Here is a 25,801-nt window from a genome sequence, read left to right as displayed (position 1 = left end):
TTAAAAGGTCTAAAGGTCTGAGAGAGAGAGAGAGAGAGAGTGATAATGGGTGATAAAAAAAATGATAAAAGAAAAGTGATAAAAAAACCGCAGAAGATGCTGAAAGAAAGGAGAAAAAATGTAGAAGTGGAGAACAAAAGAAGAAGAAAAGGCAGCAGAGGGCACCTTTGTGAGGATGAGACGATAAATGTAAAGATGGTTGACGGAAATATCGTAAAAGCTCAAAGCTGATGGTTGCTCGGGTACTCGTGCTAATGGTCAGTGCTCCAGAGGCAGTTTGTTTTAAAGTACAAACGGGTCTTCAGTTACTATGGCGACAGGGCTATTACAGACTGACATTTAACTATCGCCTCTTCTGTGTCTTGAGTGGGCGGTTTACGCTGAGAAGTGCTAGCCGTATTGTACTTGCAGCAACTTTTCCCCGCTCACTCACTGTATGCTAACCTCTAAGCTGATAAAAAAAAATGAAGCATAATGCAGTCAGGCAAGATGCAGAGATGCATAATGAGATGCAGCACGTTGGTATAAGAGGAATTTATGAATGAGAATCCCTCCTCTCATGTGCATTTGTGTTGCGATCAACGCTTATGGCAGAGTAAGTCACGACCTTGCTGAGCTTGCTTGTTCTTGAATTATTTTTCGCTTCATCACTTTCCAAAGGGACCGTGTCGGCGTTTGCAGCTTTTTAGTCTCAGATTTAACATTATGCAGCTAAACGTGGCTGTTGCCATAATGATCGCGTAGGTTCGGGCTATAACGCTCGTAATGACAAGGCCCAAATTGCAAATTGCAAACTCAGTTTGAGCAGTGTGCCATCTGCCTTTATAGACAGACAGGCCAGTTGCGCAATTGGCTTCAGGTCAAATTCAGATTTTTCTAGCTTTAACCAATAGTTATTTCTACATTTTACTAATTTTTAGCAAATCCAATATGAGATCTGGGAGCACAGCAACAGATGGCTAAGGAAATTCCCAGTTTCACTGTATTTTCTTACATATTTAGAAGTTCAAACAGAGGTCACTCTTCATGTTATTTCATTTTAAACAACTATTACTCTTCGCAGGGCTACCTCTAGGATCCACTTTGCCCTCGCCCACTGACCTTGAATGTGAGCATACAGTTTTTCAGTGAAATAATTGTCTGTTGTGGACATTTAATGTGTGTTCACCGCTTTTCAAACTAATTAATTTGAAATAATAAATAATGGAATGAACTGGGATTTGTTTACAATCCTTCTAAATGTCCTGACTGCTCATTTGCTTGGCCTAATCGTAAAGTGCGTCTAGTGATGTCGTTTTGTATCAAGATCTCAGCAATTAAGTTGCTCAGTAAGATGTTGCAACCGTAAGGGAATGATGGACACAACTATGGAAATAAGGTCCATCTTTGAAAATAAACACTGTTTATCATAGTAATACAACTAATGGCACTATTTATAACACAGACACATACGATAATGAAGCTGCCATGGATGAGGTACAAGAAAAGAAGGACACACAGCTTTTCTTCTGCTGCTGTTTCTCCTCACTCTCTTCCTGTCCATCTTCCCTTCCTCCCTCACCTCCCTTGTACTCTTTGCAATGAGCTTCAGTTTTTTACAATCACTCATTGGGATGAGGGCAGCCGACCAACGGCCTGTGTGCGCGCGTGCTCGGGCCATGCGGCCGTGCGTTGGTTCTGTTGTCTGCGTGGGAACCCATCTGTGCGTGAGCGTGATGTGTGAGCATGTCAGGGTGTAGCTGCGAGGGGGAGAGCGGAGTGTGGTGCCGAGAGAGAGGGGAGGAGAGACGGGTGGAGGAAGGGAGAAACGGGTGGTGACTGTTTAACATGATCATTGAGCAGCCATATTCCCTTCCCCCAGTCTCAATCATCCACTCCGCTTCTCCCATCTCCTCTTTATCGCGACCACAGCTGAGCTATCATGACTCCCCCTCCCAGTTGTGCATTTTAAAAGGTAATTAAGCTGATATGTGAGCACACTTTAAACGCCCAGAAAAGCAGATATGCTGCCTCTGTAATTGCATTCACTCTTAGGTGGCAGTGTTTAAACCTGCTCCTCCTCCTCTCCACCTTCACTCTCTCCCTATTTTACATGCCTTCTTCTCCCTACACCTTTCTTCATCTTTTTTCATCACCCATCCGTCTTTTGAAATTTGCTTTCTTCCATCCTACTCATCTGCTTGTCCTTCAACACCGTCTCTCTCCCTCTCTGTCTCCCCCTCATCTCCCTCCTGCTGTAATGACTGAGAGGCTGAGAGACCAGCAGCAGCAGCAGGCAGACAAGAAACACACAGTCACTCATAGTCACGCTCCAAGGGGCACTTGAGAGTGTGTGTGTGTGTGTGTGTGTGCATGCAGGAGTATGACTGATCTCCCAGGGGGCCAAGGTTGTTTCGAGGGTCATTGAGGAAGTCGCCATGGGAACACAAGCCCTGCCTTGTCTTTCATTGTTGCTCAAAAAGCACAATATGTGTTTGTGTGTCAATGAATTTTCTTTGAAGTCCACAACTATCTTAAACTATACAATATGTTACGGAGTGTTTAAAACGGTGATGCTAAAACAAAGGGAACAAACTGGGCATGACTTAGAAAAATAACAGCACTGAGACCGCCACATAATTCACTGTAGCTCAGTGAACAGCCACACAGCAGAGGACTCCCTGGTATCAATCTGAGTAAGTGTGCAACCTTCAGCCCTCTTTGCCCCCGGGAAATTAAAGGAAAGACCTACATTAACCATCTAAGGTGTTGCAACACAACAAGCCTCCAGAGCCCTTTTGTAACTATACTGGAGGGATGAACCCCATTTTGCCAAAACATATATCCTCCACTTGGTGTTTTGATGATGGTGGTGGAGAGCATTGAGATATGGTGACTGTGAGGGCCACAACAAATGGTTCCCATCATATCCATGGCTTCAGTGACCCTTCGCGACCTGTGTGGAAGCATCTGCATTGTTTTTCTCCGCTCATTTATTCGGGTTTCTTCTTGAATTTGTCAATGATTTGAGGATCTGGCAGGATTTGCTTTCAAACTTTACAGTGAATTCAGTGCATTAAGGCAGATTAGCTCAGGAAAACAGACACAAGAAAGGACGTGAGAATAATTTACGCCAAATCACGTCTGCTGATACACAAGCACAGTAGAGAAATATGCATGCTAGTTTTGCTCCTCTCTCAGGTAGGCATGTTGCTTGACATCCGTAGGAAAGCGAACGAAAAACGAGGAGTAACAAGAATATCATAAGTACAAGAATACTTCAATTACATTGTTATGACTCTTTCAAAGAAGTTACTTTCCAATAATGGGCAGTAGGAAATAGTGCGTTGAGGAAAGCACATCTCAGCAAATAATCGCAAAGAATCTTAAGGCCCATCCCTTTACGATAAAACCTCATAACTATTCCCCATTACTCTTAAGACACATGAACTACAGAGGTCAGGAGTTATCATCAGGCGGGTTGTGCAAATGATCTTTTTAGCCCAATTTCCTGCTCCCCCTGTTTTCTACCCTCTGAATATGTAAGAAGCAGACAATTTAATCTTCCAAGCGACTTGATGGTTCACATGTTAGCTGAACACTGACTTCTTCATCCACAAGTGTTTAAAGTGTTTCCAAAACACCCAGTAGGTGGTGGGTTGCATCCTGAAATATTTTTGTCATTTCAACCACATTTAGTGGAATGCTTTCTCGTGTTGCATGGCCTTAATGCTGCTTTGGATGCATTTCCACCCGGCCTAAAAATATCTGGAGCGAACAGTTTGGACGTGACCGTGGCTAACAGTTGGTGACAGTAGCTGTGGCTCACAAGCCATGCTGTTTTGTCAGCATGTGGCAAGCCGGGCGAGCCAGCGAGTCTGTCATACAAAGCTCTGAACCTCTCCCTTTATCCTCTCCTTCTCATCCATCTCTCCGCCTGTTTGTTTGCCTATAGCTGTTGTATATCCACTACCGTATCACGGTTTAATTCAAGCTTCTAGAAACACATTCTGTACTGTACTTTAATGTTGGGTATATGGATGTATATAATGAAATCTATATGTTCTGGGTGAAATAATGTGTTAAGAAAAGCCTCACATCCTGCTGTAAGACAAGTGTGGTTCTGTTCATGGTGCTGAAACAACAAACTCATGTAGCACTTTGCTTCTCAGCCCAAGTCTATCTATCTATCTATCTGTCTTTCACTGTCTCAACAATAATCTATTTTCTAACGAGCATAACAGCCAACTTCTCAATTGCATGCATGACTCAACAAGCAGATGTATCTGTAACACCAATGTAAAAAAACAGCAGAAGGGTGAGTGAATGGATCAAAAGACAAAAGCTTATTTTTTGAAGGGTGAAGACTCTTACCTCCAGAGATAAGAGGAATTCACCGGGTCACATTTAGGGTAGTGGTGGCTCCTTGGAGCTCAGGTCCCGACCTCTGCTGGTTGTAGTTTGTGTCGACCTCAGTCACTGGATAATGAGACCAATAGCAAAAAAAAAGCCCCAATGTCAGCAAAGTAATCAGCAAAACACTGAAGTGCCAGCTATCGAAGTAGAGATGGAGCAAACTTGAGTCCAAATAAACCAAGCTGGGCCTGATCCTCTTTAGTTGTTAACACAAAATAAAAAGACGAAATATCATAAGAGTCCTTTGCAAAATATTCTTATTCTTTGTTGCCAGACTACTTTTCCAGACACATTCTTGTTATTCGCATGCAAAACATTTTCTGTCCAATTCCAGACTCGCAGAAAGACAACTGAAAAAACACCCGACTAGAAAAACGCTCCGACAACAATATCTCTGGAAAGATGTGCCAGCCGCACGCAGTTCCATCCACCGCTTGTCTGGAGTTGTTTGAACAGCAGATACTGGTTTGCCGACGCTGCCCGCAAAATAAAGCACTCCTACGCAAACATCATCATCAGCCTCGGCAGCATGCGTGTTGGAGGAGGAGACGGGATAATAGAGAACCTCGACATCTCCATTTCAACAACCAGTTTCCCACCGTCCGAGGAGGTCGAGGTCAGCTATTTGTTGTAACGCTGCTCGGGGTTCCGCCGCCAATGGACGCGCGACTTTGTTTCTTTTTCTTCTTCCCTTTCAATTATTTCTATCAATCTGTTTCTCTATCTCCTCCCTCCCTCCAGCGCGTTTCTCTCTTTGCGCCCCATGTTTGGCGAAAAGCAAGCCGGCCGGTCGCTCTAGGGCTACAACGTGTCTGCAGCTTGCTGGTCCTACAGAATAAAGGCTACAGTATATTTGACGCACGGTTGTTGGATGTTTGCTGATTTCCGGCGCTGAGCGAGGACGAGTCTTATGCGCTTTGAATTCAGAGGCGGCTCTTAGTGCCTGCCGATCCAGTGAGCGAACGCAGCCTGGAGTGTGCAGTCGGAGAGATGGCGCTTTAGTCACGGGCTCAGAGTGGCTGTAGGTGCTAGAAGAGAGAGGAGACAGGGGTGGGTGGGTCTGTGAGCTGTGTGCGTTTGGTGGGACTTAATAAAGGCATTGAGGGGCTGCTGGATTTTTAGTTCGGAGATGTAGCTCGACATTTTCATCACATCAAAATAAGTAAAATCCTGTGTCAAAAGGTCACTACCACAAATCTGGATAAATATAGAAAAAGTGCAGAGAGGAAGTGCCTGTCCTCAGACAAACTCTGCAAATGTACAACCAGGAGCCGTCACACAGCCACTGGAGCCAAAATCGGAGAGATCACTATGTCCTCCTGGCTGCACTGGAGATCAGAAGCTGGTGCAGCATTTCGAGAAGATTCATTGAGCTTCCCTCTTCCAGTTGCAGCAGTGAATCACCCAAGGTATATGCATATGTGACAGACAACTCTATAAAGATAATTAAAACATTACACCTGTCCTCTGCCCAAGGTTTGGCCAAGGTGGAAAAACAAACTGTCCCTCTGTCTGGAACAAAACATTCATTAAATTCCATTAGTATATCAGACACAATTGTCCCTGGAAGGATCATTTTTCACTACTTTTGTCTTCATCCATCTCTCTCTCTCTCTCTCTCTCTCTCTTTTCTCACCTCTGACTCAATCCATCAAGGCTCTCCTATCCCATTCAGATCAGACGAGGGGGCAGTTTGAGGCAACGTTAAGAGTAGCAGTGTGAGTTTTCATTGCATTCATTATTCAAGCTCACAGAAGTGGAGATTAGTGCACTTTGAGAGTGTGCTGCAATAAAATATTTATATCAGGAGAGAATGAGATGGTTGGATTGGTCATGTTGATGTGAACTCTGCTTTTATCCATTCCCATCTCTGTCTCTCTCTCTCTCTCTCTCTCTCTGTATGTGTGTGTGTGTGTATACACACATGTACACACAGAGTTGCCAAAAAGCAGCTCATAGGATTAGATAAGAGTCAACAGCAATATTTAAATGAAGCTTTTATTGTTGGTCTATTATCAATGAACAGCGATGCACAATAACATCAACCACTGCAACAAGCTGGTTTACCAAACAGGCAAAGTATAGGCATCTGCCTATAGGGGAATGTCCCAGGTGTAGTTACTACATCGACATAAATAGTTTTTGGTGTTTTACAAACTTGTAAGGAATTTGCACCACTTAAAGTGAAACTGTGCAACTACCTTTCTCGTGCAATAGAAAAGTTGAATTCAGAAGCAATAAAACAGACTGTTGCTCACTTCAATACATTCAGGTTTCATTGTACTTGGTCTGTATTATGGAGGACTAACATTAGCTAATTATAGCAAACTTAGGATAGATATTGCTGTGTAACTTGCTGACTTCATGACGCTACTTCTTGTGGTTCTGTTACGCTACATTTTAGCATTTGGCATGAACCTGTAATTGCCACTTAAGGCCACAATGATTGCTGTTCAGCAAATGTTGCATAAGCTTAATCTAAGGCAGTTTCTGTATTATTACCCAACAATGAGGCATTGAACTCTATATGGGTCCTGTGTAAAAATCCAGTTTCAATACTGTACTCCAAAAGTCACAAGGGGCAAATTTCAAAAATAAAGTTGTGCTTCGTTGAATTACTGCAAAAACTATAACTGAGGTAAGGTTGGTCTCTACATGTCTGGGCATATAATGAAGGAGATAGGGGCAGAGGTTTCAATGTGGATGAATGATGAATTATATATATATATATATAATGAGTTATAGCTCTTGAGCCTCCTTTCAATGCTTTTTGTGAAGCTTGTTTGAAACTTTATCAGAAAGTTGTTGAATCCTAATTATTGAGGCTGTGTCGCAGCCCGGGGCATGATGGAGGACTCAAACGCAGACCAGGCAGAGTAGCGTGAAGCAGGCGTGTTATTAAACACAAATAGGAATATTTACCAACACAACAGGGAGTCCAAGCACAAGACAAGACAAGACAAGACAAGACAAGACAAGAGACAAGGGGGGAAATCCAGCTGGAACGAGACAAGGCAAGCAGACGGGGAGACGGGGAGACCGAGAACAGGACAAGACAACCGGGCGGGTAGAACACAATGATCTGGCAGAGAGTGACTGAGAGGCAGGGGTTTAAATAGTGGCTAGAACAGGTGAGGAGAGTTGTGCTGATGAGGGAGTGCTTGATTACTGATCAGGGACAGGTGAAGGGAGTTGGCTGACAGGTAGAGTGAGAATACAGAAAAACACACAGAACACACAAGGCAAAGACTGATCGTGACAGGCTGTAGTTCCTGTTTTTTTTGTGAAAGGTGTTACTGGGATGTCATATACTATTAAGCAAACATTCAATCCAATTAATCTAAAATAATTTACCATCGAGCTAAATCAACACAATATCTCTCTGATGCAGTTTCTGAGACGATGAACATGTTGCAGGACTGTTAAATAGTATTGCTTTGTATTATACTTGTAATGTAATGCGATCAGACTCTAAATACAATGCCAACCATGCTACATAACAGAAAACTATGTTTATAAGCTACGGATCAGTTGTCGCCTAGACTCCTAATTATTTTGGCATCTCCGTGTGTGTTTTTGTGTTTGACCATGCATTAGCTTCTCCCTAAACTGAAAGCAAAGCATGATGGGAAAGTTTGCGGAGCAATATCTGGATGATTGTTCTAGGCAGGATAATGTCAGATAGACCCCCAGGCTTTTTGCATAAACACACACACACACACACTGTATAGACATGATTACACAAAAGACCATCATTCTCTCCCTAAATCTGTTCTTCCCCACCCGTCCCCCATTCTATCCCCCTCTTTCTCCATCGTTCCCTCCGGATCACAGCTGACTTTACGGCGTTCATGTTTGCTGACACATCAGTAGCAGTGGCAGAAAGACAAGTGTGCATCTAAGAGAAATGACATGGCAGGAAGAGCGTGAGAGAGGGTGATCAGCAGTAGCAGAGAGCAGTGCGACAGAGGAGAGACAGACGGATAAAAAGGTAGAAGTGCTGGGGTATAAAAGATGGAACGAAACAGAAAGACACAGAGAAAGAGAAGATTATTGAGCCTCAAGTGAAGGCCAGAGACACACATCTTGCCTCAGGGACTAACAGCCTTTATTACATTAACCAGTCTGTGCCTCTCTGTTCTGCTCTCTCCGCTTTCAGCTCAGATCCAAACCTTTTCCTTTACGGAAAATGGATTAGATGGTTTTTACGTCATGTACAGAATTTAGTCCAACACCCATTCACCCTACAGCACATTTGATGACGAGATTTCCCTGGAATTCACAGGAACTTGAAATTCATTGAATCATCCCTTCATGACATGAAAAGAGATGTACAAATGAGGTTGCACCTCCTGCAAACTGTCCATCCATCCATCCCGTACGTGTCCCTATCCCTATGACTCTGAAGAATGAAAACACCAGGCTGAAAAGCAGAGCTTCACTGCCCTCTCTGGATGACAGCCTGTTTCACTTGGGTGTGGTCAGCATGCTCATTTGTAGCCTCTGTAACCACACCCAACAGTGATGTCAATGGGGTATGTGACATGTCTTAAATAACTATCTTCCTTCCGGGTTTTCATTCCAACTAAAGACTTCACCCACTGACAGCAATCTTTTAAAGGTGCTCAATACGAAATTCAGAGCATATTTATTGTATGCCTCCACTTGGCTCTCAACGTGGTGACGACTGAGCCCGCGGATCACAGATGAACAGCCTACAGGTATGTAGACAAAGCACAGAGAAGCTCAGATTACAACACACAGACAGGGAGAGCGACTTCATTCTCTGATTAGGTAGACATTATTCCACTATATCTTTACATAGCAAATAGCTGTTGGCTGCTACATTAATGCTCTGAATCCGGTTTATAGAACCTTTAAGGCAGGGGTCTCAAACTCATTTTCACTCTGGGCCACATCAGCATCACGGTCGCCCTCAAAGGGCCGGTTGTAAATGTAAGACTGTAAATGTAACTACTCCTAACATATTGGTCAATAACTGTCTCTGTATTTGATTATTCTTTATTCAAGTGTAAAAATATTGTACATGCAGTTATATAAATGTAAAATATATTTAAGCACATTTCTGTTATTATAACTTAAATCCTTTTAATTTAGGGTTAAGAAACCCACATTACTCTATCAAAGATCAAACTATTAAAGACAATATCAAAGACAAATATCAAACACAAGTTATTACAATAACTTTGTTCAAAGCTTAAAATCCTTTGAAGGGTGTGTTTGCACAATCCCACGTGAAGTATTTCATGTGTTTTAAAGCCACGTTTAAAGTAGTCTTCAATGTACTCACAATACATTTCTATGTCAAGTGTACAGTAACCAGCCAAAGAGCTGCTTCTGTGACTGTGTGTTTAGGTATCTCATAACTTCGACTTTCTATCTCATAATTCTGACTTTCTATCTCAGAATTATGACTTTCTATCATAGTTATGACTTTCTGTCTCATAACTTCGACTTTCTATCTAATAATTTCGACTATGGGGATATTTTTACTATCAAGTCTAACTTTTAATTATTTAATTTTTTATTTAATTTTTTTTAAACTTTTTTTTTTGCTGGTGGATTCGCGGGCCACATAAAATGACGTGGCGGGCCGGATTCGGCTAGCGGGCCTTGAGTTTGAGACCCCTGCTTTAATTAAAGGGAAGGGGAAAAAAACATATCAATGAAATCACTTAGTGAAATAACTTAGTGTAATCGTCTTTTTCACTGCAGACATTTGACTTGTCACAGTAGGAAAAGCGCAGGTGTTACTAATAACATTTCCGACAGCTCTGTTGGATTCAAGAATCCCAGTAAGTTGTGAGAGTGTGACATTGAGGCAACATGCACAATACCAGGATCCTGAAACTGAAGCAGCTCAATGGAAAACAGCCATCATTGATTGTATTTTACTGTGACATGTCCAAAGATCCTGCATGTGAAAAGGGCCTTTTAAAAGCTGCAGGGTGTTGGATTGGTGCCTCTGTGACATTGGTTTTGAGAAGTGCTACCATATACAAATAAACTGTGATATAATCAGACTGCATATAAAGATTTCTATTCATACGTCCTTTCATTACCCTTAATGTTGGTTTCTCTTTTTAATAAATGTATGTGTTTTTATGATTTTATGAAAATGCATTTCCTCATTTTGAACTTAAATTAATTCAGATTTTCTACAGTTCTTTGTTTGACTGTGTGTTGTTTTGCTCTACATCCTGATTCCGTGCAATGTCAAGCTCCCTGTTTGTAAAGCTTTTTTATGCCCTATTGATTCTCAAATGTGTGTAGAAGGCAGGGACAGGTCAAAGCACATAAGCACACAACACTTTTCTACAGGGACTTTACTAACCCTTTAAACCAACCCCCGAATGTGTCCCTCTTGCGTTTGAAACCCATAATTGACACTTTGATTAGGTCTTCTGCCACCTGAGGCAGTGGCTTTAGGAAATGCATCACTGCCTTGTTTTCACCTCAACAGTCGCTTGCTGCCCCCTGAATCCACTTTGAATCAAAAAAACACAACAAGCAAGGTGAAAGATATAGTGTTTGGAATACTTTTTGTCAGGAAATGCACAAGAAAATGTATGATACATGCTCACCAAAGCAACAAAAAAAAAGACAGAGATGGAGCGAGCAATAAAGTTTAGTTAGTCTAAGCAGATTGTCGTTGATAATGTCCATGGTTGAATTAGGGTCAATTAGGGGCGGGCAGATGTGCAGAATCATGGTTGACCCCAGGGCTTAAAGGATACAATCCAATTTTCCTCAACAAATGTAATACTATTAGAGTGGATAAAAACAGACAACTCACAAGGGAGGAGTCTCTTAAAAACCAGGGAGGGGGATGAGACAGAGCGAAACGGAGCAGTTGCTCAGAAGAAAGACACAATACACACAAGGGCTTGAAAACAGAGAAACCTAAAGACAGGAGAGATTAGTGAAACTCAAACTTCTCAGAAAACAAGGGCCTGGGAGGATAGAAAACATGAGAAGAAAAGAATAACCAACCTCACCTGACCACTGCGAGGGAGATACTGAGTCTACTGTGGCCAGAAAGGAGAGCAGACAAAACCAGTGAGTGTTTCAGAGTTGAAACTCTTATAGAACTACAGCATTGTAACTACAGCGCTGACGATATCTTTTTTTTTTGACTCTGGCTGAAGAGACTGAAAGAAAAAACAGAAGTGAAAAAATTTGCTACCACACTAATTGAGATCCATCCTTTAGGGTATGAGAATCTGCAATAAGAACTTCCGCCTTCAGGACATCACCATCATGTACTTCACAGCCCTGGCTGCTTTAATGGTCATCTTGTTGGCTTCGTATCAGGGGCCCACCAATGCTGTCGAAGTGTCCAGCCTAAAATCAACCTCCCCCGGCCCTCTCCCACCTCTCCCCATGCCCTTCCGTGTGCCCCTCGACCCAGGCGGGAATCTCCAGCTGGCCTGGAACATCAGCTACCCCGACCAGGAGGTTTACATGGAGCTGCGGGTGGCAGACATCAAACATGGCGTGGTCCTAGGGATGTCCGACCGCGGGGAGCTGACCAACGCTGACCTGGTGGTGCTCTGGGACTCTGGAGCTAATAGCTACTTTGGGGTAAGCAGGAATTTGTGTCATCTGTATAATCTGTCTTACAAATTATTGAATTTAAAAGAATTTGAGGAGTTAAATCTAAAAAAGAAAATTGACAGAAGGCTTGCCTCTAAAAAGGTGTGGATATCAAGCAGTTTTCTACACAAGGTGTAAAATCAAATCATTTTACCTTCTTTCTCACTCACTCGTCAAATTCATAAATGCAGAGGGATTACATGAAGTCCTTAAGGAATGGAGGTTTCCCTCATCTGTCTGTAGTCCCCGAGGTGTGAGATTGTTGTTTTTGCACGAGGAGCCGGCGGACGGCTTGCCTCGTGATGATCACATAGTCACAAAGGATGTTATCGGCCCCTGCTAATTGGAAATCACTCAAACTGCACTAATAGCTGAAGTTCTTTGGGGAATTATTAGCGGTTATTATCATATCAAAATTGAATCCTGTGATGATTAAGATGTGTAGAATGTCTCATTTTCATTTAGCCACACACACACGGCTTTAACAAATATAAGATTTTTTTATTTGCATATTTGCTTTCCTGCGGCTGTCATCACGGTAATGGCTAATGGACTGCGACAGAATGTATTAATATATCTTTTAATGCTGATCGCTATCAATGGAATAAAAATAGAAATATAAAAAATACGAGATACAAATGTTCTTTTTCTAAACAAAGAAAGGCCAGACAACTCCATTAAAATGTAAAGTTTTATTGACTTATTCAGCAAAGATAAAACACACAAAGAAGAAATCTCTGCTGTGAATCTCTATTGTGATTAGATCTGAGGCCAGAGGCAGCATCCAGAGGACACTTTCTATTGAATGATGCACATCAGAGTTTTGGGAAAGATGGGGGTGACATATACTTGTGTCTCATAAATCTAGTCTGTCCCTTTATACTAGCACATTTATTCCATATGTTGCTATTTCTAGAACAGCGCTGAACAAATTAGACCTCCAGTAGGATAGTGAACTGAGGTAGACACTCTACATTATGATAATCAAGGATACTTTTTGATTTGGATATATGGTTTGGTTTTAGTTTTGTGCCTTTTGGTGCTTTATAATTATTGTTATGTAATTAAATGTAAAGTATTTAAATAATACAAGCAAAAACTCTTCATTGTTGCATTTTCAAGGCTTAAAACTTCAGAATTATAAAAAGATAAAAATAAATAAAGATATGACTTTCATCTGCAGGTTGTGGTATAGTGTATTATGTACTCGCACACAAAACATACACTGTATACTGCCCACATTTTTTTCCAGATTTATATATAATGTATTTATTTTCAAGATCGTTGGCTTCAGAATCTTTTGCAGTTTGTGTGGAAGAGTTACATAAGAGGGGCCGAGAGGGAGACAGAAATACAGCGATCTTAGGTGCTATTCTGGACAGATATGAATGTGAGAAACATAACAGAAGCAGATAGACTGAGCCTCCTGGCAGAGTATCATGTATGATGTATCCTGTACACCGACCGGGTGGGGAAGGTTTCACAACACCAACCGCCGCTGTTTCACTGATTTCTTTGAAAACAATTGTTTGGGCTGGAGTTAACCTTAAAATTAACAAACAATAGCAACATCACTTTTCCTCTAGTTGACATTAATTTGGCAAGTAAAAAAATCTTTATTTTGTGTCTCAATAAACCTTCCCCTATAAACATTTGTTTCAGCTAAATTCAACTATTGGTTGTTTTTCTGCAATAAAATTGTAGCTGCCCTTTTTATTTAGAATACTCTCCCACCCTGGTTTGTATGGACACAAAGCTCCCCTGAAATGGGCCCACTACTCTACTTCTGGGCCATTTCAACATCCTCTTAAATGTTTTGTTGTGTCTCTCTGGTGTTAATGATATGCGTCTTGTCCTTCAGGATGCGTGGAGCGACAATGAGGGTCACGTTTCTTTGGACAGCCAACAAGACTACGAGTTGATGGAAGCCACATACAAAACTGACGGATTCTACATGCTTTTCAAGAGACCGTTCAGTACCTGTGATCCCAGGGACTACCTCATAGAGGTGTGTAACGTCTTTCTTTCCACACTGTGCTTGTGTGTGTGTGTCTGCCTGTGTACATGTCAGGTATGATGTGTCTAATATGCACTTATTGGAGACATTTGGTTATGCCTCTGTCTCTCCTTTGTATCCACTATTTTGTAGAATCTTGAGTTTGCAGATATTCCCCAAAAAAATGACATAGCTGCTACTTATGTTGCACGGCCTCAAGCCAAAATTCTGTCTGTCAATCCTGAACCGAATGAACCTGACAGTTAACAGGTGGTGAGAAGATAACATGTCAGTAAGGTGGGAAAGATGGCGTTTGAGTGCACATGCGTGTAACATAACGACATAGTGTATTTGCGCTGAATGTGTTAGTTTGTGAATGTGTGTGTGTGTGTGTGTGTGTGTGTGTGTGGGAGGGAGGGTGTGCGTCTGCAGTTTGTGACATTTCCACTGCTGTCTTTAGTGCATGTTTTACAAAAAAAGCAATGAGAGTGCTCATCATGGAGAGCTCGTGGTTTCAGGTGAGGACTGATCAGCACAATTTCCACTGAAACATTCATTAAAATGATTATGGTTTCCATGGTGCTGCATCAGACCTCTAAGTTGCAGACACAAAACCAATGGTCATCACCATGACAACATAATGAAAAGTTCTGTTTGCCATTCGAGACTATTCATATGAGAAACACAACTGCTGCTTGTGCTGTGCATTGCAGCCATCATGCTACATGCTTTCTTTTCTGATTATTTTGCGATTGGTCAGGAGGGAACCGTGCACATCATCTATGGACTTCTGGAGAAACCACTCGCCTCACTGGATCAGCTGAACCTGTCCCGGATCCACACGGGACTTCAGAGAGTGCTGATGCTGCGCCCCGACACGCCGTCGCCCACCCTGCCTCCAGACGTGCAGACGTTGGACGTCGTGGCGCCAAATGTCGTCATCCCAAATCAAGAGACCACCTACTGGTGCTTCATACAGATGCTGCCTGAAAACATGCCAAAGAACCACATTATCATGGTATAGCTGATAAATGCCATTTATATAAAATAACATAGAGGTTTACACAGTAAAGTGGGTGTTTTGGATGGAGACTGTGCACACGCTTTTATTATTGCTCCTTGTTTACCAGCTGGGCCTAACAAAACAATAGGGTTGGAAAAATAAATTTAAGAAAATGTATTAACACAACAAACACATCCCCTCACATCCTTATAGTTTTCTCTGTGAAAAAACGTAAAGTATTATAAGATATTAAAGCAATCGCACAGTATGTAGCATTTAATACATTTCAAGTTTAAAAGATGGCCTGAGGTAGCGGTGTTGAAGAACACGATTCTCACTTGTTTCTTTTTTCCATCTCTCTCTCTCTCTGTTTCTGTCAGTATGAGTCAGTGATAACTCCAGGTAACGAGGCCATCGTGCATCACATCGAAGTGTTTGAATGTTCTCCGGATATCCGCGACATTCCAGAGTACAGCGGCTCCTGTGATGACAAGATGAAGCCGGGCAAGCTCGCCTTCTGCCGCCATGTGCTTGCTGCATGGGCTATGGGTGCTGAGGTATGATGGGAAACAGACGCCCACGCACATCTCCTTACTTCTGTCCTTACGGGCACCTTCCACTGACTATGTTCACTCCCTGTTCCCTGAAACAAAAGAAAAAGAAAAAAGTGCTACAAACATATTCTCACCACTTACCTGAATACAACTTTTATGATGCCAATAAAGCCAAGTCCTAACCTTTAAGATGCAACAATAAACCCCACACAAACGTTAGATAAAGCAGAATAAACACATGCATTGACATGTTTTTAATACACATTGCAGGTGTCTAATTGAAAAAGAGTTGGAATGAATCTTGATTTTGGTCCTGTCCTCGTATCTATTGTGAGAGATAAACAAATACTCCTTCGCAAGTAATATTCAAGCCTAGAACAGCAAGCAGAAAACCTTGTAAAGAGGATCCCACACGCAGCACAAGTCTATTAAGAGCTCGGAGACAGTCTGTATGTGGGAAGTTAACTCTCGTGCAAATATCCACAACAAAAAAACAACTCTTATTAATGCACTATACACTACAGCAGCTGTATAGTGGACTTCATCAAGTGGTCAGAAACACGACTCCGAATGAATGCTAATGTTAGTCTGTGTGTGCTGTAGGCAACTGTTTGCTGACATTGTTATAAGGTAATATCTCAATGTTGAGTTACGGCTTATTCAGCTGCCCCCCCAAGTGGCCGAAACAATCCGTTTGCTCATCAACAATGCTCATCAACCAGCTAAAAGGTGGCAAACACCTGTTTCTTCAGCCAGCTAGTCAGTCAGTCATCTTTCAGGCATTAAATCACCCCACTTATGTTCCACGGCAACCATCCAGCCGGCTGACCAAGCAAGCAGCCTGCTGGTCACATAAAGCAAAGAGGACAGGGACCGGTGAGCGTGTCACCATATTTCTCTGCTCCGCTCCCCACTGTATCACAGCCAGCCCGGTCCCTCTCTGATTGGATTATCTGCCAGCCAAACGAAAAACAAGCAGGATGCCTTCTGTGAGCCATGAGCTGTGAAGACAAGATTAGGTGGGAAATATTCAGGCCTCTTTCATCACCTCTTAATAGTGTTGTTTCATTCTCCCCGGCACCGCATCAGAAGGGAAACGTGGCCCTGCAAAATCACATAACAAAGAGAGGAAGAGGGAAACAATGCGGAGAAAGAAGACAGCACTAGAGAAAAAGAGATGCGTGTTGTAGTGCAGACTGCAAGTCTCTACGGATTTTACTGTTATGACATTAAACCAGATTAAATTGAACAATTCTCTCTTCCATTACAAATTGTGTCTATCAGCAGAAGTGGCTTAAGGTGGTCTGAAATAGTTGAAGACACTGATGATGAAGCGAGATTAAATCAAGTTTCCTTGATAAAAGCATGGAGGTTTGACGCCCATGGGGCCAGCAGTGACTGGAAAAATGTATTTTTGCCACGATAAGCAGAACAGTTCAGAATCCAAGGAGCAAGAGGATGAAAAAGGAAATATACCTCACAAGTCCAACCAGCATCTCAGAGGGCGCATCCATATGAGAATACAACCGTTCCCTGCAAAGAAATAGTCAATAAACACTGTTTGAGCCAGCTCATAGATCCCTAAACAAGGTTCTCAACAAGGAACAGAGATGATTTTGAGTTAATAATCAGTTTTCTCTACCATAATCACTTCAAAATCCCTTTCTGTCTTACAATCTGTCCCCGTTACAATTTTAGAATCGGTGGGCGGTTGGAAGTTTGTGAGTGGGCATGCCGTTATTTTTAGCAGTCATCACCAAACAGTTTAGAGAACCACAATAGTAGAGCTATATAGAGGCAATCTATTATCTCTGCAGTGTGGGCGAGAAGATGAAGAAGACTGATAATTGTGATTCTTTGGGTGTACCACTTTGACCGGGATCACGTTGGTGGTTTGAGGGGAAGCCTGTAATTGACTATTCAGACATCCTACGGTGGGTGAAATGAAAACTTTGTCATCTGGAAGTTTGAGGAAAACTTGTCAAGACTCCAGAGAGAGGGATCACTTCTTTTTGTGATCTTCTAACAACATCTGCCCCCAAAAAGGAATGATTTCCATCCTTGATTTATTTTTGTGTGTGTGTGTGTGTGTGTGTTTGCAGGCTTTTTACTATCCTCCTGATGCAGGGATGCCTGTGGGTGGACCAGGCTCCTCAAGGTTCCTTCGTCTGGAGGTCCATTACAACAACCCTCTCCTTAAATCTGGTACATACAGTACACACTTATTTGACACACAGTTGAACTCCAGCACATCCTGTAACACATGCCCTCTGTCTTTTTCTTTCTCTTTTATATACACACACACACACACACACACACACACACACACACACACACACACACACACACACACACACACACACACACAGCAGGATTCTCTGTGCCTCTCCCGATGAGTGCTGGGCTTATTTTGAACAGATGGATTCATTTAAAAATGTTCAGATATACCTTTTGATCTCGCCCGTACAAGTCGCCACAGACTTCGCCTTTGTTATCCTGTTCTGACCTTACAATACGCATAAATCCAACATAAATATCTTCCAATTCTCAGCACTTCCTTTCTTGCTTTATAGTTATTTTCTGTTACGATTGTGTGCATGTAATTGTAATATGATCTACAGGTAAACTAGTTGTTTGTTGAATATTTCAATCTTCCATGATATTCTTCACGCAGGCCGTAGGGACTCATCGGGGATACGGTTGCATTACACCCCGAGTCTGAGGCGGTACGATGCAGGGATCATGGAGCTGGGGCTTGTTTATACTCCCATCATGGCTATTCCACCCAAACAACACACCTTCTACCTCAGTGGATATTGCACCTCCAGGTGTACCCAGACTGTACGTATGAAAAAAACAAAAGAATGCTGGGCGGATATTCCAGCTGGCGTGCCACATATTTCTTCAGGTTTTGGTCCCTAAAGCACAAAAATCCTGGTTGGAGCGTGACCTTAAAATGTCTGTTTCCTTGTCCGTCTGTTTGTCGATCTAGGCTTTTCCTCCAGGAGGAATCCATGTATTTGCGTCCCAGCTGCACACCCACCTGACGGGGCGTGGGGTGAGGACAGTTTTGGTGAGGGGAGGCAAAGAGCTGGAGGTGGTACAGGAGGACCAGCACTTCAGTACTCACTACCAGGTGAGCAACAGCATGGCTCAGTTTACCCTGAGGAACTCGGAGATCTACCTTCATGTGTTGTATCTCATACTGTATTAGATTGGATCAAAGTGAGCTTTACTTCATATCACACTGAGCCGTGTGCCACTGGGACAAAGATTATCCTCTGCTTCCACTGTACCTTTTAAAAGAAAAAAAAAGCTCCCACCTCATTAAAATAAAGGCTTAGAATTCGTCGTTAATTTTACAGCAGACCCATATAGGTTTTAGAAGAAGAAGCATAGGTACATTATGTCAGGAATTAGTTGCAGAGTTTCAAGGAATTAAGTAGGAAAATATTACAGTAGTAGTCGTTTTTAGTAGTTGTTACTCAAACAGGAGTAAATATACAATACTGTGAGCTTTTATTGGAGCTCTTGTGCAAAATACGGTATTCTACAGAAAGTTATAAACCTACGATCAGTCACAATTATAGCAGGCCTCATAAGGTATAGCACACTCTATTCTTCATCCACAGGACAGCAGCAGGAAATAATGAATGAAAGAAAAGATCAACTCAACATCAGATCAGAACTGACAAACAACAACATTAACATTGTTGAGAGACAGCAGACAACATCTGTTGTGTTTTTTTAATGCACAATATCCTGGGGCAGGTAGACACACACACACACACACACACAGGGCAGAGAAGGACATCTGCTAGACCGCCTGATAAAATCTCCAGCTGCTGTTGATGTTAGACTAATCTGAGTGTACCTGTGTGGCGGTGCCGTTTCAAATCGTGCAGCCTCATTATAGGCATATGAAGACTTTATCAAACCATTCGCAGCAAAGCTAACAGACCTTTCCCCACAAACATACACACACACACACACACTCACATACACAAACACGCACACACACACACACACACACACACACACACACAGCTAATAACTGTGAAAGCTGCCTCTAAGGAAATCATTAAGAGCAACCAGTGTTTCATCTTGCTGTGTAAATATATAAATAAAGTGTCCAATAATGCCCAAACTTAAGATGCTAGAGAGGGAAATGCATTGTAAAAATGTGTCCAGTGGTAACAAGGAATTGTATTGTTAAAACAAAGCACTGTTTTATTCAATCCACTAAGATCATTGGCATTATTCTAATCACACCACAGACTAACTTCTAGGTTTACTGTTCAACAACAAGAATCCCCAAATTGAATGTTGGGTGGATTTTCATTTTAATGTACTGTGTTTGTTTTTGGTCATCTTTCTTACAGACGATCCGAGTTCTAAAGAAAATGGCTAATATTTTACCTGTAAGTATATAGTTGATCCCTGCGCCTGCATTTGACAAAAGCAGTGACTGTTATGTGTTTTAGTTTTTCACTGTGCAGATGTTACAATCAGACAAGCACAGTTGACAAGAATGGGAAATTACTATTCTGTGAGCTCAGCCAACTAGGTCTGAATGGTCGTGGCCCAGATGTAGGTTTTTTTTTTTCTCCCACTGCATTTAAAGTATTGAATTAGAATACCTCGCCGCTGCATAAGGTGCTTAACTGGAGTGGAACTAGGGACAGGCTGTGAAATTGGTGCTGTGATAGGAAGTTCTCAGGAGACAGAAGACAAAACCGCAGCAGCTGGGCTCCACACAGCAAAAAAAAAAAAAAACTGCCCGCTTGCGCTCTTAAATTACTAATTTTCTGTGAGTAACCTTTAAATTCTCACCAGTGGTCTTTGCTAAACATAAAAAGAAGGTGACCTGCTGGTGTGTTTGTGCTTGATCCTGCAGGGTGATGTTCTCATAACAAAGTGTACTTATAACACAGAAGATAGGAGCAAGCCTACAGTGGTAAATTCACCTTGAACACTGACAACAGCAACAGAATCTCTCCTCCCTAATACCTACATATGCTCTCTATACTAAACATCTACACCTTCCTCCACCTCCATCCAAAATCTCTTGTGTCCTCAGGGAGGTTTTAGCATCATGGACGAAATGTGTGTTAACTACATTCACTACTACCCTCGAATTAAGCTGGAGCTCTGCAAGAGCCACGTTGAAGCAGAATACCTGCAGAAATACTTTACCTTCATTAACAGGTAGCACACGCACAAAACACCTCTCTCTCTCCCTGAAATCTTTTGCTTGTTCCCCATGTCCTTCAATCTTTTTTCATTTTGCATCCACCCCTCCACCTCCTCTGTGACGAAGCAATTTTGGGGTTTCAGCATAGCATTCGCCCCTTCCACCACTGCCCTTCACTCCCGAAACCAGAGATGTGATTACTTCTTTTAATCTCGGAAAACCACATGCTTTGTCCTTTAAAGTGAAACTGTGTTCTCTTAATGCCAATTCTAACTGCTTCCCCCCCCTCCAACATATTCCTCCTTTCTCAATCTCCCTCCGCCTCCTACTTTTATCGACTTTCCTTCAACCTCTCTCTTGCTCTTCCCTCCAGGTTCAACGGAAAGGACCAGTGTGTGTGCAGTGAGGTTGGTGTGACGGAGCAGTATTCTCAGCTACAGTGGGACGCGTTCACTGGAGAAGTGCTGGACTCCCTTTATAATACAGCCCCCATCTCCATGCACTGTAACGAGTCGAGTGCACGCCTCTTTCCTGTAAGTCCCCGATCACACGCACTACAAACGACTGCCAAGCCACCAATTAAACCAGTTCAAAGACAGACCAGCATTAGTTGGACAGAATAGTCTGATCATCTGAACGGACAGCTTGTTAACTTGTAATATAAACACATACACACTCGAGCATTTGTTCCATTTGGATTAGAGCAAATAAATCAATTAAACTCAAAAATGTACAGATGCCTTGATCAAATTTATTTTGCAAACCAGGCCAGATGCAGACGAACTGACTCCAGCGTGTGAATGAAAACATTGAGAGCAGAACTTCGAGGTGTAGCCTAACATGAAGTCAGCATGTCATTTAAAACATCAGGATGAGGCTCATGAAAGGACGCGTCCTGCTTGATCTCTTCAGAAACGGATGCTGTCAGGAGCATTCATTTTCATTTATTTCATTAACTTCAACAACAAAAGTGGCATGTATTCAATTCATGGAGCCACCGCTGGAAGGCGGTTGAAAGACTACAACATGCTTTCAAGATATTTTGGGCGAAGCCATCATGCGTTAAATAATCTTAAAGTAATTCAGCAGCCACGGGTAAAGTCAGGCTCTCACAGTGTTGTGGCGTTTATACTCCATATAAAAAGGGCAGCAGAATACTTAGTAAGGAATGACGAGCAATGCACCAACTACAGGCAGGAGCTCTTGCAAAATTGATTTTGATGATTTTTTTTTTTTTAACCAAAATGGTAAGAGGCAAAAATGTGTGAGGTTGAAGGACAACTTGCAGCCTCTCAACCTTTCTGCAGCAGACAAGTGACCGGCTCTCTACCCTCTCAACCCACCGTCTGCTCAGGCAAACATAGGCTGAGCTAGACGGGTACAAAGCATTCAAAGAATATGCAATAACATTTTATATTTCTTAGTTATCTCATACGTTTAAATATAGATATAGACACACACACAAGCACACCAATTTTAACAGTTTTAGCCTTCCTCCCAGCACTCGACAGCGTCCAACCACCAACCACCCACTGCTTGGAGGACATAACGATGCACACCTGTTTTCACTTTCACTGAATGAGATTATCAGCAATGATAGCGCAAGCAGAAAGTAATTGACAGATAAAACTGGCAAAACACTGAACTGAAATTGAGAATTTCACACAAAAACACTGCTTAACTGTACCTTGTGAAAAGAAGCAGCCTTTTCAGTTTTGAAGCCATGTGCCATAAAAAAATACACTGAAAACCACAAAGAAATGGCCCCGAGTGTATTTTTCAGGTTCAATATATTGTTCCATAACAACTGTGCAGTTATCTAATAAAAACCTGCAATCTAATATCAAGGATACTACCCGTTGTTTTGCGAAACAACCCATCAAACGTCACCAATATCATAAATCTGTTTCTCCAGGGAGAGTGGGACAAACAGCCCGTACCGGTGGTTACCTCCATCCTTGAAAAGCCTCGCTACCCTTGTGAGGGAGGAGCACATCCCACCAGCCGACGCCTTACACCTGTTGTCTGAGCGGAGGGGGTCCAACGAAAGGGCCCCTGACCTAAGGAAGTTAAAGAAGCTACATGTGAGTTTGCAGAATTTACCGCTGTTTTATGTGTTTGGGGATAGAAGACGGGTTTTCTGACACCTGCTGTAATTATATCCACTGTCTTATGTTATCAGTACACACAAATGAATGATAATCCTATTTATGTGTCTCGTTTCAAAGCACGGTACAAGGACTTGAGAATTGGGATTAGCATGTAACGAACCAATAAAAGTGTGACTAATGAATTGTTGCTTGGGACAACAGCGTTAACTTCTGCTGCGTTATTGAAAAGAAAATTATTATTTTGCTTCCCTTTCACATGAAATAAAATGACTTCCATTTTCATTCATCACTTTTACAGTTTAAAACTAATTTTCACTCTCTTTTACTCAACATGCCCCTGTGTGTCATTATTATTGCATGTTAAATAATAAATGTCACAAAAAATGTTGGCAGTTCAAAAAGGAATTTATTAAAATTGCATTGGACAGATTAAATGAGTGTTTAACGTCATGTTTTCAATTTGAATGGTCATTTTTGTTATTTGAACAACTCTCTCAAGACATTTCACATTTAAGAATACACTTCGCCTGCTTTCCATAATCAAGACTTCTGCGATATTCACCTCACACCACAGAAGGAAGAGAAATTCTGTAAACTGAAAAAATACCTTTGGACAGAAGTGACAGTGTTTTATTAGCCTGCTTCACATTTCCCATAGAAATCTTCTTATTAACCTGAGCCACGACTGAGAACAACTATTTCAATGATTAATGGCCTTCTGGGCTGAATCATCCCACATTAGTAAACATTTTGTGCTGAACGTGCAGCAACACAGCAAGTAGGAGCCCATACATGCAAATGCCTCCCTCTACTTCAACACACACTTTTGTTGGCTGCTGTTCGCACAGAGTGAGTGATGAACTCTTGGTTTATGTTTGGCCTAAACTGTGTTGGTGTAAGTGGATATAAACACAAGTATAATATATCAAAAAATATGTGTTAGAACAAAAATTAAATTTTGCAATTAGCTTGTAGACTGATTTTTTTGTTTTTAAAAAAACAAATCTTTAATCACTGTCATAGCTGCATTTAAGACATGGATTAGCTATCAAGGTCCTCAACTCCTGATTTCAGTTTTTCAAACAGAGCTACCTGTAAGCAAACCTGTAAACAGTTGTAGTTTTAGTTTGTATATATATATATACACACACAGAGTGTATAAAGGCACCATCAATTATTCATGAGTAGACTCAGTAAATTATCAAATTAAGACCCGTCTCAAAGTACCTATTTCGTCGATGTATCTTTTATTACACAAATTCTACAATACAGTCCTGCCATACTCACTTATCCACAGTACTACGTTCATACTTTGAATTGAAAGTATTAGGAGGCCAAGGCGTTGTTTAATGTGTTGCTCAACACCTCCTAAAGCTGCTTCGCTGTAAAAAGATTCAATTATGCCCCCTTCTGGGAGGGCTACAGTGTGAAGCCAACACACACTCACTCCAAACTCCTTTTGGTTTTGCACAGGACACGAACACTGGTTTCCTGGATGAAAGTCAGATGTTTGTTTGACCCTTGAGTTTGATTTAACAGCAATACAACACAAAATGAGAGCTCTTAGGAATGCCTGATTTGGTAGACAAGTCTTATAAATCAAATGCATCTGTTCAAAAAACAGAACAAGAGAATTGAGTTTGCAAACGGCAGCGGCAGCAGTTTAACGCCGCAGAGCACAGCAACAGGGGGCAGGGATCAGAAAACAAGCGGTTTCCATCTGTAACAGCTGCTTTCTGATAACTCTTGTCTTTCCCCGTCCTTTTTCTCCAGCAGTGTTTTGTCCCCGGCTGGTACTTTGCGCCTCAGGGTGCTTTTTTTTCTCCCTTTCCCTCCAACTCTGATAAACACTGTCTGCCTGAGAACCAAGGAAGCCAGTGAAACCCTGTTTTCAGTCATTATTATCAGGACAAACATCAGTTACTGTAATTTGACTCAAACTGCTACAAGGGTTAGTGTAACGTTTGAGCATCGCTGTATTCCCTAATATGATTATCTATGGCCTCATAGGATACATTTGAAATGAAATATTACAGCACTGCATCATAATACAATACAGTGCACTATGAGGATATAATTAGAATGCCAACCTACTATTAGCCTGTTGCCTAATAAAAGGCATGCTGTAGTTTTCTCTTTTAAGTACACAAAGGCCCTGGCCACTAATTGAGAATTTACGGTATTTACTTTACACACACATGCATCCGTTACTCTTGTCTTAGACTTCCTAATGTATTTGGTGTTATGGCTTAAACATGCTGAATTAGCTTAATTTGACTGTTTGAAAAGAGCAACTATTGTTCAGTTTCGTTTTTGTTTCTAAAACTAAAGATTATTCATATGCTGTTAAGATCAATCAAGGAATCAAGTTAGCTGGATCACAAATGGTTCTTTTCCAGTTTACGCAGGTGCTAAAAAAACGTTGATTACTGGAGACAATAAGAATTAAATTGTCTTTATAGTAATGCTACTCACAAGAGAAGAGTGTCACTCTCAAACCCAGACGGGGTCAATCAAAACATTCATACCAGATTCAAATCAGCACCTTTTATATCTTTGATACAGAGTTTAGACCATCTGTAACAGTTCCATCTCTTCCCCTCCAGTTATATTAAATCCCAGACATAATCTTGAAAAAAATAATCACATTTTCAGACGCACAGTTATGACAGAGTCCAACGTGTTCAGAGTGAAACGGCTGCATCTGCGCTCGGAAAACAAATATCACAGTTGCAAACCGTGCACCTCTCTCAGCCTCATTCTCCAACCAGAGTGCGTTTTCTTCAGTTGTCGTGGTCCTTCTCAAGCATAGATGCCCTTGACGCGTTTGTTCTCAGGGTCAAATAGAGATTTGAGGTGGGCCTTGGCCTTGTACGTCACTCCCATCCTCTCCAGTGTAAACTCCCCGCTCTTTATGAAATCGGCACTCAC

The 25,801-nt window shown here is 41.8% G+C and overlaps 3 protein-coding genes across 7 annotated transcripts in view; 1 reads left to right on the top strand and 2 right to left on the bottom strand.

The window, feature by feature from the left end:
- The window catches only part of fam163ba (family with sequence similarity 163 member B, genome duplicate a), a 22,749-nt gene extending 16,837 nt beyond the window's left edge, over window positions 1-5,912 (bottom strand). The window contains exon 1 of the mRNA XM_031856075.1: window positions 4,354-5,912. The gene's annotated coding sequence lies outside the window, so the exon portion shown is untranslated. The remainder of the gene's footprint in view (window positions 1-4,353) is intronic.
- dbh (dopamine beta-hydroxylase (dopamine beta-monooxygenase)) lies at window positions 4,929-23,304 on the top strand. Of its 2 annotated transcripts, none has more exons than XM_031856073.1 (13): window positions 4,929-5,804; window positions 11,629-12,000; window positions 13,874-14,020; window positions 14,769-15,026; window positions 15,392-15,568; window positions 17,668-17,770; window positions 18,240-18,406; window positions 18,558-18,701; window positions 19,948-19,986; window positions 20,463-20,522; window positions 20,646-20,773; window positions 21,133-21,292; window positions 22,675-23,304. In XM_031856073.1, exons 1-13 carry the CDS (start codon window positions 5,652-5,654, stop codon window positions 22,786-22,788), a joined length of 2,022 nt encoding a protein of 673 aa, XP_031711933.1. In that variant the 5' UTR covers window positions 4,929-5,651; the 3' UTR covers window positions 22,789-23,304. The 2 variants fall into 2 exon arrangements, with proteins under 2 accessions (XP_031711933.1, XP_031711934.1); XM_031856074.1 differs by lacking the exon at window positions 4,929-5,804 and adding an exon at window positions 7,638-9,116.
- sardh (sarcosine dehydrogenase) overlaps window positions 23,257-25,801 on the bottom strand; it is a 35,130-nt gene continuing 32,585 nt past the window's right edge. For all 4 annotated transcript variants that reach the window (XM_031856068.1, XM_031856070.1, XM_031856072.1 and 1 more), the window contains one exon: window positions 23,257-25,801. In XM_031856068.1, coding sequence (XP_031711928.1) covers window positions 25,673-25,801 — 129 coding nt within the window. In that variant the 3' untranslated portion in view covers window positions 23,257-25,672.

Source organism: Anarrhichthys ocellatus, unplaced genomic scaffold (genome assembly GCF_004355925.1).
Source record: "Anarrhichthys ocellatus isolate YVR2014 unplaced genomic scaffold, GSC_Weel_1.0 scaffold16, whole genome shotgun sequence".
Taxonomy (NCBI): Eukaryota; Metazoa; Chordata; class Actinopteri; order Perciformes; family Anarhichadidae; genus Anarrhichthys; species Anarrhichthys ocellatus.
Note: the sequence above shows the minus strand (reverse complement) of the source record. Positions and strands in the feature narration are given on the sequence as shown.

Excerpts from the sequence above, each read along its gene's own strand:
- dbh (XM_031856073.1), top strand. The coding sequence starts at position 5,652 with ATGTACAACCAGGAGCCGTCACACAGCCACTGGAGCCAAAATCGGAGA. Across the intron at positions 5,805-11,628 it reads GCAGCAGTGAATCACCCAAG|GGTATGAGAATCTGCAATAA; the intron begins GTATATGCATAT and ends TCCATCCTTTAG. Across the intron at positions 21,293-22,674 it reads CGAGTGCACGCCTCTTTCCT|GGAGAGTGGGACAAACAGCC; the intron begins GTAAGTCCCCGA and ends CTGTTTCTCCAG.